General features: G+C 39.3%; 1 protein-coding gene across 1 annotated transcript in view; it reads right to left on the bottom strand.

Annotated features, from left to right (window-relative positions):
• Positions 1-8,269: 8,269 nt before the first annotated feature.
• The window catches only part of cd5 (CD5 molecule), a 31,544-nt gene continuing 26,351 nt past the window's right edge, over positions 8,270-13,462 (bottom strand). The window contains exons 5-6 of the mRNA XM_030428741.1: positions 10,522-10,587; positions 8,270-10,407 (exon numbers count right to left, since the gene is read on the bottom strand). Of these exons, the coding sequence (XP_030284601.1) occupies positions 10,337-10,407; positions 10,522-10,587 (137 nt within the window). The 3' untranslated portion in view covers positions 8,270-10,336. The remainder of the gene's footprint in view (positions 10,408-10,521; positions 10,588-13,462) is intronic.

Here is a 13,462-nt window from a genome sequence, read left to right as displayed (position 1 = left end):
CCCTCCCTCTCTGTGCCAGATTCACACAATACAGATTTATTCGTGTAAACGGTAAATAATCCTCCCCCCTTCTCTCTCTGTTGTGTCCCTCCTCCCACCCATTCTTTACAATCTCATTTTTCTTCTTATAGGTTTTGTGTCTTGCTCTCTCCATCCCCTTCCTCACCCCTCCCCTCTGAGTTCCTTCAGTTGTCCATCCATGTCTGTTGTCCCTACTCACCCTCTTGCTATAAGAAAAATGCCAAAGAAAAATTTCCCTTTTTTAAAAATGAAAGCTTTCCAAGTGCTTCACTATGCCTTTGTGTGCATGGTGGTGAATGCATTTTTCTCCACTATGCACCAACTATAATCTTACATAATTACTAAAGTTAGGAATGTGTATGAAGTGTGCGTAGCAGTTGGAATCAAACTGTCTCTAATGCTGTGCATTAAGATGATAATATGTACATTTAGGCTTAGCAGTTAATAGTGCTTATCAGAGTTCTTTATGCTTATCAGAGCAGTCCAATGGAAATCCCATACTGTCAGCTGGACTGGGAAGAGTGCAGTAAGCTAATCTAAATGGATCATTTTTGTATTATTTTAATGTAGATATGCACACCACGTACATAACATAACATAACATAACATAACATAACAATATGTAAGATATGGCAAGAGTTTAAGGTTAAAACATTCATGCTGCCAGGGCCACTAGCTCCACGGCTCACTGAGCCATTATACTAATTTGCTAATGGTAGCTAGCTACAGCCAAAGACAGCTAGCAAAGAGCAGCATATGTTGTTAGTCTGGGTATGCTGCCCCCTATGTTTTTGGATCCACCTTTTAGCTCTGGCTCTCTCTCTATAAAAGCAAGAAATCTCTGTCTGTCTGTCTCTCTGTGTGTGTGTGTGTGTGTGTGTGTGTGTGTATGTGTTCCTCAAATATCTCTGCGGATCAGGATCAGACTGACCTGAGACTATCAACATGGCTGCTGCGTGGTTCAGTGGTGTGGAACCAAATCATCTGCTTGGACTGCAGTGATACCGTGAATAAATTATTTCATAAATGCTTTACAAATTCTGCAAGCATTGTCCACCGGAGCCACCACAGTCACGTGCGCACCAGAGCCAATCACTGCACACCGTGGCCACGTGCGCACCAGAGCCAATCACTGCAGAGCTCAAGCCCACGACATACCTTAAGAAACAAGCAGATTTATACCTGCAGTGGCGCAAGCTGGACCGGGATTTTGCCAGCGGTTCAGCCCCGTTCTGTGCATCTAAACTGACTGTTGTGGATTAATGAGATTAAACAATTCCAGACCGAGTCTGTTCGGGTCTGAGGAGATCCGGAGACGCGCGGACAACAAAGTGGGATCGGAATCTGGATGTTCGTGTGTAGCTAGCTGCTAGCCGCTAGCTACACGGCCCACATCCCGAGTCGACGGAGCGGACGCACTGGCACGTCCAAAACCGGACTTAGGGTAAATAATGTCCAACACGCTTAACCCTAACCCTAACCCTTTCGCGAACATTGCCGTTACGTTTGCTTTATGTCTGGTGCAGGAAGAAACAGTAAAAATGTGCTTTTGTCACAAGCGGATTTATACCTGCAGCGGCGCAAGCTGGACCGGGATTTTGCCGGCGGTTCGGTCCCATTCTGCTCTGTTCTGTTCTGTTCATCTAAACTGACTGTTGTGGATTAATGAGATTAAACAAGTCCAGACAGAGTCTGTTGGGGTCTGAGGAGATCCGGAGACGCGCGGACAACAAAGTGGGATCGGAATCTGTGGATGTTCGCGTGTAGCTAGCTGCTAGCCGCTAGCCGACCCACACGGCCGACCTACCGAGTCGACGGAGCGGACGCACTGGCACGTCCAAAACCGGATTTAGGGTAAATAATGTCCAATACGCTTTTTAGCGAACATTGCCGTTACGTTTGCTTTATGTCTGGTGCAGGAAGAAACAGTAAAAATGTGCTTTTGTCACGAAAGTGTCCAAGCAGCAAGTTTGGTTGTTGAGGAACAGGAAGATGTGGGAGGGACATCGGTGGATGATTGACAGCAGCAGTGATGTGTTGGAGACAGCGACAGAGATAGCGAGTTTTGAGAGTTGAGAGATTTGTGACATATAACGTGTTTCGAGTGTATAGTTAGTGTGTTATGTAGTGTTTAGTGAGTAGTGGAGTCGTGTTGTGAGGCAAACCAAGGAGGAGACGGCTGAATGTGGAACAGGCAGGAATGAGCTGAGCCCTGAGCCTGAGGCATTGCCTGCATTTAAATGGAAATAGTTACACATAACTTTGTAAATTTCAAAAACTTATGCACCAGTGTAGCAAACAACAATTTATATTTGCATTATAACTAATGCAATTGGTTCATTGAACATATTTGTGGTTTTCACAGTAAAAAAAACTAACTTTTTCTACTCTGATTTTATGTTATTTTGTGATTTTAGGTCCATAGTGTTAATATAGTATGTTAAAATGAAAAAATAACTGTTTAGTCACACATGTGAGGTTGTGCTAAAAATAATTACACCAAGTAAGGCAAGGTAAATAGTTTTTAAGGTGAAATATAATGGTATAATCAAAAGTAGTCAAAAACAGCCAATTATATCCCTGATGTCCCACCTTCAAACACAGCCTCATTTGGCCATCCATGAAAAAGCTACTTAACCTCCTACTTTTCTATAGGAATACATGCTTCCTACGGGCAATGCACTAGTATTTCATAAATTACATGACATTTAAGTTGGCACATAAATCTAAGTGTCATTGGTTACTTTACCATGACCTGGATGACTAAGAACCTTCATCAACAAGTAGACACATAGTGTCAGTACATTCTAAACTGAATTTACATAACTAATGTGGTTACTGCTAACCCAAACCATGATGCTTGAATCAATTTTAAATGTTGTTGTCCTGTTGTTCTTCCAAATCTGGTTGGTGTTCACAACCCAAGGACAAGGTCCTTAGAACCACTCAATTTCTGTATGACTATTTTCTGTCAGGTGCAAGTTATACATTATCTGTTGCTCACTGGAAGTGGCAGTTGGCAATGCAGCTTGTACATAAAAGATCTCTCAAAGCAGCTGGTGTCTGATTGTCGCTCTGCTTATGCTTCTGGGAGGAAGTAAATATTTTGCTCCCTGCTGAGCTGAGTTCTGTGTTTTCTTGTGAAATGTACAGTAGTTCATTCTGTAAACTACTGACACACAATGCATGTAAAATGAGTTGTTTTTGGTCCTGGTGATTATTCAGTGTTATCATTGTGGCAGTGCCTAGCTAATTGCACAACTTAATATTAATATTTGATACATACTTATTTATTACTATTGTGTAGCTTTAGGCCCTCATTTAACTAGTGCTTTTTTACTATCTAGAATTCTTTGAATAACTTGTATCTTTTGAGTCACCAACCTTTCGTTCCGTTTATTCTGGAGGGTACCTGTTTAGGTATTGAACCAGATTGGGTAACTATATCAGCTCTTTAAACAATTTACACCAGTAGGCCTACATGGTGTGGCAGTTAACAGTGCCTGGGAGATTTGACTCATGGACATGTTAACTGGTTATTCAACAGGAGAGTTGACAAACTTCCATGAAAACCCATCAGTGTGTGGTCAGTGTCAGAGAAGCTCTGTCCAGCTGCAAGTCTGCATCCCAAGAGTCTAACTACGGACATAAACATGTGATAATTAACAAACAAAACCAAAAAGTAAATCTTATTGCAAACAAATTTAGCCCTGTGCTCCTCCCACTTCATATATACTACCAAAATGATAAATGAGTAATAATGAAAGTGCTTTCTTCCTGAGACACAGCATGATGAACTAAGAAGGGAAACAGGAGGTAGGCTGTATATTTGAGTGTGGGAGCCATCACATTAATTGGTATTATCCTCTTTTCTTCCTCCTTAATTTTTCTTCTCCCCTCCCTCTAGCCCATCTCATGACCCCCTCTCCTGTCTTTGTCCCTATATATATGTTCTCTGTCCCTCCCATCCTCTATGTGTGTGTGTGTGTGTGTGTGTGTCTGTGCGTGTGTGTGTTTGCAGTGAGAGAGGTAATAGAGCAGCAGAAGGGGCTTAGAGGACAATGGATCCAACACTGAAAGAGGAGCTTACCAGATGAGAGAGAAAAAATGAAACATCATCCAAACAGACCGCCACCTACTTTCACTGCACTCCATACTTTTAACCTGTTAAGCCCAAGCGGAGCCCAATTGTGCTATTTTTTGAGCAACTATCTTGACAAATAAGTGAAATATAAAGTTTGGTACCTGAGAAATTTCAAATGCCAAATTTAGAGATACTACTGGCTGCTCTGTACTAAAACCTCTGTAATTTTGTTCTAATTCACTTTATCAGCTTAAAAGTTAGCAGTGGTAATGCTCAGATGTTTTTTCTATGATTTGCTTGAGATTTGGAGCTGCACCTGCATCAGTCCTCAGGGATATTCATTCTAAAATTGTCATTTAAAATTTTTATTTCATTTTATTTATGCTGTGTGCCAACTTAACTGACTCAGACCCAGTGACATATACACCACTGAACAAATATTTCAAATGTTCCCTTTTTCATGCTACCTTTATTGAAACAGACCTACACTCTGTTAATTATCAAGCAGACACAAAATAGAGGCTAGTTGCTAACAGATGAATACAATCCCCATTCATCCAGTGGTCTATATTTGCAATACATTAACTTAGATTACATTACTGTAATGACTCTTGTGGGATGTAAGTTGTAAGTAAGGTACATTTGTACATTATGCTACTAGACCTGCAGCACACATCATAGCTGCTTGCTGTATGATTCACTGACGTGAGAGCCATTAATCCAGATTCATTTGTGATTGCTGCTACATGTTTGTTAGCCTGAGCTGGGAGTACTCTTAATGCTTTGTTCATTTATGTAAGACCTCTTTAATGTGCTCAGAGAAAACAGCAGATTTAAGCTCTCTGTCCATCTCTCTATATCAGATGTTTCTGTTTCTCACACTATGTGCTTATAATCAGATACTTGATTTGCCTGCTTTCTCATCAGTCTTACATTGTCAGTTATATTTTTACACTAATCCCTTATGCTGTTGTCTTTGACTCCTTTCATTATTGACTTAAGCTCCTTTCCCATATGAACTCTGAACAATATCCAGAGACTCAGCTCAGGACGTTGTCCACATTTGTCTTGTTTACACTGTGTCACTCAGTATCAGATGTGCTCACACATGTTGGAAATAGTCTATATGGTGGCATCATATGGGTAAATGAGTCACAGCACCACTTTTATATTGCAGAGCACATTTGTAACACTTGTGTCTAACAGTGCAAAAGTGTGTTACTTCAGAAACGTATCTTCTTTCCTGTGTTGTCTGATGCTTCTCTCGTGCAGGAGATTGGTTGCACTCACATGAGGGTGGCTCAAGGTGTTAAACCAATCACAAATCCTAGTAGCCATAATTGAAATGGATGCAATGAGTCAGGAACAGTAACCAAGTATAATATAAGCAAAACATCTGGTGAATAAGATTTAGAAACAGGTACTGTGTGGCTTGCTTGTAATAGATGTTCATTGTGTTGATTAGCAGTCTGAAATAACATGGACTTTTGGTTCTTGATGAAGACTTGTCTGAGTCAAAACACACTGGTTCATCTTTGTCCGACTGCTAATCAATAGTCAATACCATGGACTACCATTACAAGTAAGTTGGACAGTCACTGTATTCTAATCATACGTCAATTGAACCAGTTAAATTAGCTTTGTCTTGGCCTCATAGAGATAATGAGCACGTCCAAGGTCCTCGTGAGAGTGGAGTAGACTTCATGTAAGCACATTTATGTCTGCATGGCTGGACATCTTAACATAATTAATAAAACATGGGTATAATAGGTTTTATTCATTTAAAATATTAGCAGATATTTAACAGATCTAGTGTTAGAGCACTAGTGGAAGGTTACAGTATTCAGTTCCTGTTTGTATTTAGCAGATCTCACAAGCAAAGACATTATTTAACTCTAACTATATTGTGCACTATCTCCTGAGTTTTTCTGTTGCTGCTGCCTCATCATTTACAGGTTTGCATCATCATATACATCTGTGTAGAGTTACTTACTCATCGCTGCAATAAAAAATATCTTATTGGGCCTAATGTTTATGCAGGTCTAATTGAAGTTAACATTTGATTTACTCAGTGACCTTCAGCTGTAAAAAATAGTGACCGTTAAAAAATGGTAATCCCAGAAGCTCCCTCTTTATTTTGACCTGCCATGAGTTTGGGTTTGGTTTCACTGGGCCAGATGGCTCAAAGCTTATCAGGAAATTAATTTTTGATATTTTAGACTTTACTGCTAGTGTTTTTGCGGCCCGGGGATCATCCTTCAATCGAACTCTCTGATGATATACAGATATTAATTGGATGTGAAAATATTCATAATTTTTCAGCATTGGTATTCTTATGAGCACAGTTAAATTCCTGTTATTCTAAGGTAGTAACAGAAACTACAAAATATGTGCTGTAACATAAATGTAATATATCGTTGATTTAAAATGTCCTCTCAAATTGATGGACCAACTATCCTGCCAAAACTGCCCTTTCTTCAGTCTGCTTTTCCTTAATCTTTTAGAACGTCTTCATCTGTCTGTATATGTCACACACTCCTTCATATTTCTCTTTTTCTTCTCCTTCTCCCCATCCATTTCTGTTTCCTGTGTCAATCCCTGCTGGATAATCTGCAGCTGTAATCTGCAGTCATCTGTCATTGTTTCTCTGGATAGGACATTTGCAATGAGGCCAGATTATCTTCTCATACCGTGACCTGACTATGGGAGGACCAGGCACAATACACCCACTCATACACAGATGGACACACACTTGCCACATGCAAACACACTGTGAAATGTGACTCTGTACTGAAGGCTACACATAGGGCTTTCTGTGTGTGTATGTGTGTGTGTGGTGTGTGTGTGTGTGTGTGTGTGTGTGTGTGTGTGTGTGTGCGTGTGTGTGTGTGTGATACAGACAGACAGACAGACAGACAGATAGATAGAATGTGACTCTGTACTGAAGGCTACACACAGGGCTTTCTGTGTGTGCGTGTGTATGTGTGTGTGTGTGTGTGTGTGTGTGTGTGTGATAGAAACAGACAGACAGACAGACAGACAGACAGACAGACAGATAGATAGAATGTGACTCTGTACTGAAGGCTACACACAGGGCTTTCTGTGTATGTGTGTGTGTGTGTGTGATAGAAACAGACAGACAGACAGATGTATATGATGATGCAAACCTGTAAATGATGAGGCAGCAGCAACAGAAAAACTGTAATAAAATTAAGCATCACGTACATCATTTTTCCATCATATCTGCCGCCAGGGCTCTACTCAGTTTGACTCATCACAACAGGGATTTGCATTTCCACCACTGGTCTAGCTGCTTGAAGGTGTGTCTTAAACTAATGATGCACTTATCACTTAATGCCTGCAGTGCTGTCAAAGAATGCCGGCTAACAAAGTGGCTCAGCTAAGTCAGTTACAAACAAAGTTTAATATACTATCTTTTCTATCCAATAAAATCCCTCTGTTATTGAGTCATTTGAAAGCTTCTGTTATGAAGCAACATCACGGGAAACATTGTGTTTTGAGCAACAGTAATAAACATGACTCCTTATACAGCTGAACACGATGAAACGGTGATACACAGAAAATGTTTAAAAAGAACAAACAGGATGAGAGAAATTAAAGAGATTCAGGAAGAAGATATAAGAGTACTGAGAGCTGAACACACTCCTGCACAGACATGAGTTGAGTATTGATTTGAGGGGGAGAGGGGTGCAGATAAGTTGGCTGCAGTCATGAGATGTCACGGAAGCTTGCTTGGAGGCTGGGCCCAGCTTGGTCCTAATCCAGAGCAGTAGTGAGCGCACATCGGCTCAACCAGGCTCAGCAAAACTAGTGACAGATTAACAAATTGGCACAGCTCAGTTTGACTTTGCTAGTGGAAAAACACCTGTAGGGAAAACGGGGTAACTCGAGCCAGGTAAAATACGCAGCCCCCTGTGGGGTTATCAGCCCTGTATGTTAAATAAAACAGATTTGTTATGCACATTGTTCATTGTGGATCTGTGTGAAATTGTTTCGTCAAAATGGAGGATGTGGGTTAAAATGTGGAAAATTGGGCCAATGGCACATACACACACACTCTCTCTCACACACATACATACACAAAACATGCGTTTACAAAAGCACATTTAGACACAGATTTGCTGTGTAGAAAACACACAAAGGTAACAGTTCAATCTTTAATGAAAATGTTAATGTAGCATGTTTAACAAGCGCATACAAACACGTAGATTTACTTTAAAGAATTACATCTGGTCTAAGTCAAAAGTTATCTGAAAATTGTTTGATTTTGTGTTATTTAAATATCAGTATCTAACAGTGGCTGTTTACCTCTAGAGTGCCGAATTTCACACTTTTTTTGCCCCCACTTTGGGGCAAGAGGCATAGTGATGTTAACTAGTGGCAATAGCGGAAATTAATTATGTGTTTAAATAATAATTAAAAAATTAAATGTAGAAAACTGCATCACTTTTTATGAATAGGCTTTTCATGTACATAATTATGCATACAGTAAGTTGTAACTGATCTATCCTGGTAATGTATGAGAAAATAGGATGCCAAGTTAACAATGTAAGTAAACACTGGTCAGCCACTGGCATGGATATGATAGCAAATTTGGGATATACAATTGAAATTAAGTTTATCAATTAAAATTAGAATCAAATTGATTAGATTATATATTGTGATGATGAACAGATAAATAAACAATGACCCACAAGTCTGACTCTGAAGGAGAACACAGAGAGATAGTGTGAGGAAGAAGAGAACGGAAGTAGACAAAAGGAAAGACACGAGATGATTAAAGGAAAGAGGAGGGAATGGAAGACACATGAGAAAACAACAAGGAAGAGAAAGATAGAAGTAGACTGGGGGAGAGGGGGAAAGATATAGAGGTTATGACAGAAATAACACAAACAGGAAGTTGGTGTCAACGTCAGAGGAAACCACATTTCTTCACTTAGTATCCACCTTCACCTCTCACTCTCCTCTCCTCTTCCTCCTCTCTGTCTTTCTGTGTCCTCCAAAATGTGCAACATTTTCCTTTCAGAAACAACAAACCAGGTCAAACACAATTTAAATACATTTTACTGAAAAAAAATTCACAATATTAATCAAAAATTACAAACTGCCAGCGAGAGAAATTCTACTATTAATTTATTCATGTAAAAATGTCAGTGACTCAGATGTTATGTAATCAATGTTCTCAAGCTTTTCATGAATGTTTAACTGAAGGAACATTTTGGAAGCTACTACTTTCATCACTATGTTGAAAGAGCTTTCTCAGTTTTATTATTGTATGTGCAGTAAAGAGATGAGTTCTGAATGCATTTAGCTCTGCTAAGCACAAAGACTAGAATAAGGGAGAAGCTGCTTGCCTAGCTAAAAGGGGAAACTACATCTTCTAACATCGCCAAAGATGTCTAATTCACATGGTTGGCACTTGTTAGCAAACAACCCAGCAAGACAGCCATGTATCAAATACTTACCTGAATGGAGCTCAAAACTTTGACATGCTGCGTGTTGTCACTGAGCCCAGCGGTTGTTATCTAAAAAGCTCCATTGCTAAAGACTTAAACCAAAATGTAAGAGAGCAGTATACCATGACAAATAAAATGCGCTTCCCAAAATTTTTCAGGTTCCATTAAAATATCTCAACATAACTTTAGTCAGAATGATACTGTCTAAGTTGTTTTGGTTTCATTTTCAATTCTCATTTATTAAAAGGGATGTAAAATGTATCTTAATTATGAAACTGTACATTGATGGTTGTTAATGACTATTGGTCCTCAGATTTTTTGGGGATTTGATACAGCAAATGCAGGTATATCAAGAGATGAATTATCACTTTTATGTCTTGAATTTCTTAGTAAATAATTCCCTGACAAACCAGAGGGATATTCTTTTCACAAACATACATTCTAGAAAAAATCACATATTAAAACAAAATGTTCAGTATAGAGGAAGATGGTTATGATGATTATTATAATGATGATGAAGACGGTGATGATGATGATGATGATGATGATAATGGTGATGATAAAGATGGTGATGATGATGATAATAATGGTGATGATAAAGATGGTGATGATGATGATGATGATGGTGATGAAAATGATGATGATGTGATGAAGATGATGATGATGATGATGATGGTGATGTGATGATGATGATGATGGTGATGATGGTGGTGATGATGATGATGATGATGATGGTGATGGTAGAAGAGGGATGTCAGAAGTTGTAGTCACTGTTCCTGTTGGATGAAGGCTCTCTGCTGTCACTGACTGCCAGTCGCTCCAGAGCTGTTTTGACAACACACAAGAATATCAACCAATAGAATGTCTGCTGGAGGAGCACTGAGCCAACTGCCTGGTTGGCTTAACATTCTACATGTGTATGGTATGTGTTTGTGTTACCAGGGTAGGAGTGTCTCTTCTCTCCATCATTGTTTTTAACTGCAGTTTTCCCTCGATGGTAAGACACTGAGACATAAACAGATATGAGACAAACATTAAAAGGAAAAATCTGGTGTCATTCTACATTTATTGTGACGGATGAATCATGGATCTGGACAATGAACCCAAAGATGACTCCCAGTAGTCCATTGAGAATTGCTAGCCTGACAGGGTTCAAAATCTGTTATGCAGCCCATTGACTATGACTATGACTGGGAGGGATAGTCAGGTTAAGAAAGAAAAGCATCCCTGAGCACAGCCTCTTATACAATTGCAAATCATCTCTAATGTCAAATGATGTATATGGTATTTAATCAGTATCTTAAAGGTTGGAGTAAATGTTTCCTTCCATTTAAGCAGTATAAGTCGTCTGGCTAAAAGAGATGCAAAAGCTCTCATATGTTTTGCACGGCAACTAAAATGTGTACCTTGTGGAGCTACTCTAAATATTGCAATTGTAGGAACACAAGCCTTTGTCTCTGCATCTTAAAGTGGTCTCATTTCGGCCATGATTACCTTTAACCCAAATTGACTCCTTTTTCCAGCATATGGGACTGAAAGCCCCCCCATATCCTGGCCTGGCAAATCCTCTCCTCTCCACGAGTGGGAAGATGTTGTTTTTCTTGCAATAAACAGATCACCAGAGACCTTCTTTTAGTAATTTACAACGACTAAGCACTTCTTGTCTGTTCCCCTTCCTCCAAAGAAGATGAACCCCTTTTCCTAAGGTCAAACAAGGTCAAGCCCGATGGTGTCTTCTTTCTCCACACCAAAAGGAAGGAGGACTGTCTTCTAACATAGATGTGGTGATTTAAGATGTTTTACTAATCTACGTTTCTCTCCCTCTGGAACATTCTCCAGTGGGGGAAGGCTTAATGGGAAACCTAATCTGTGTGTTCTTCTCTTCACATGTTCAACTGTTATTTACGACCGTTGTTGTTCCTGGGTCTGACATACATCAAATATGTCCTAAATAACTAATAAACTACAATTCCAACTTCTTAATTTTAGCAGATTCCGAAATAGCGTAAGAAGGTCATACAATAGGTCTTTCCCATGTTATTGTCAAGCCCAAATGAAGTTTATTACTCAATAAGTTTGAGGTCAACAGAAACCACCCCTCCCCTTAGTCTATGGAGGAGAGACTTGAAGATCATCATTCCTTGTGTAATACTTGTGTTATTTACCAGTTAAATGTCTAATATGTTTTGTTACGATAAAACTACAAGGAATATGTATAAGTCCTTGGTCCTACTGTGTATTGTATACTTTACTGTTATATGTTGTATACCTTATTGCTTCATGTCTTAATCAGGTTATAATTCTTTTAAATGACAAATGATCCTTATCATGTTGCATCTTTTCACAAAGGCAAAAATTCGACTTTTAAAATGGTGAAGTTTTGGGAAGGTTAAAACATGATTTCAAAACATTAAATCCAATAATATAGTTAGATTAACTTTTTGGGAGCCTCAACTCAGATCACAGGAGGTGTGACACTGTCAGCCAGCCCCTTCTTCAGTCTGCCTGCTGCAGGTCATAAAACAGACCCCTCTGCTCTGCTCGCCCTCTCTCAGTCTTCTTCTCCGGGGTCTCTTCCCCCCCGTTTCTCCTCCTGACTTCTTCTCTTCACTTCTCCCACTTCTCTTCTCTTTTTTCTTTCTTTTCTTTTTCTTTTTAAAGTAATCTTTAGTTTAATTTTGTAACAAGCTCTAAGACAAGCAAATTGAATCCCTACTTTAAGTGTTTTACTTTTAGCCAAGTTTTATTAGAACAAATTCTTTTCTTTTTGATTTTTGATTTTATACTGTTAAAGTATCTCCGCCTGATTCCGAGGAAGTTGAATTAGTTTCAGAATCAGAACTTAAGTACGACTACTTGAAACCACCAAGAAAAGTCTTTTTCAAGACTGTGATCATCTGATGAAGAACGTTGCAAGCCTTGCAAGGAGTCTCCAACAAAAAGAGACTTTGCGGGCTCCCAGCCGAGACCGACTCTGCCCCCAGCGCTCCCAAGGCGGAAACCCCGCTGGGCCTTCGGACCGGCCTTCCCTCTGGCTACTGGACCGACGCGCCGTGCCTTAGTCCAACCCAGAACTCTCAAGAACACCAAACTTCAATGCCTCCTGACTCCCAGACAAAACCGGCTGAACGCCTTCATGCAGCTGGATCCACACACGTGAGAATGAGTTGTGTCTAAAGTTCTGACTTCTGTCCAAAGTTCTGACTTCTGTCTAAGTTCTAACTTCTATCTTATGAATTTAAGAGAATTAAGATTAGGGTCTCGTAGTATTAAAAATTACTCCTGTAATATTTAATAAATATAACCCGATCCTTTAACTTTACCATCTACCGACGGTCACACAACGTTATTACTTTCCTTATTACAGTCTTTACCTTCTCTGTTATCTGTTGTTCATCTAAAATTGTCATGTCTTTTATTTTACCCAAATTATTTAGTCAATAAACATATATAATCGTTTGTCTTTGTCTGGAACTTAATTTTAATATGGAGCACCGATGGATACGTGCAAAGAAGTCACTAATTCAGAATATTGAGACTGAATAAACTGATTTTGAATGGACTCTAACCGTCCAAGCCAACTGGTAGTTAGGTGTTTGGAATAATGTCCTTCGGATTATTCCAGTAACTAAACACGGAGGTGGTGCCCCATTTACGAGTGTAAAATTAATTACCAGTGATTAATTATCATATATATATCAAAGTAGTGTGTGAGCAGTGTCTCCTACATTATATATTTGTAGTGCTGCCCATGACAGGCCCATATACTATCCTACACAATAGTAGCAGAGTTGTGAATTTAGCTAACTTTATTTAAGATCAGTGAATATGATAAAAAACCTTGAATTGGACAACTGAATGTCGTAAGCAAATTGAAGAG

The sequence above is a fragment of the Sparus aurata genome, chromosome 1 (assembly GCF_900880675.1).
Source record: "Sparus aurata chromosome 1, fSpaAur1.1, whole genome shotgun sequence".
Classification (NCBI taxonomy): domain Eukaryota; kingdom Metazoa; phylum Chordata; class Actinopteri; order Spariformes; family Sparidae; genus Sparus; species Sparus aurata.
This window is presented reverse-complemented; position numbering and strand designations above follow the sequence as displayed.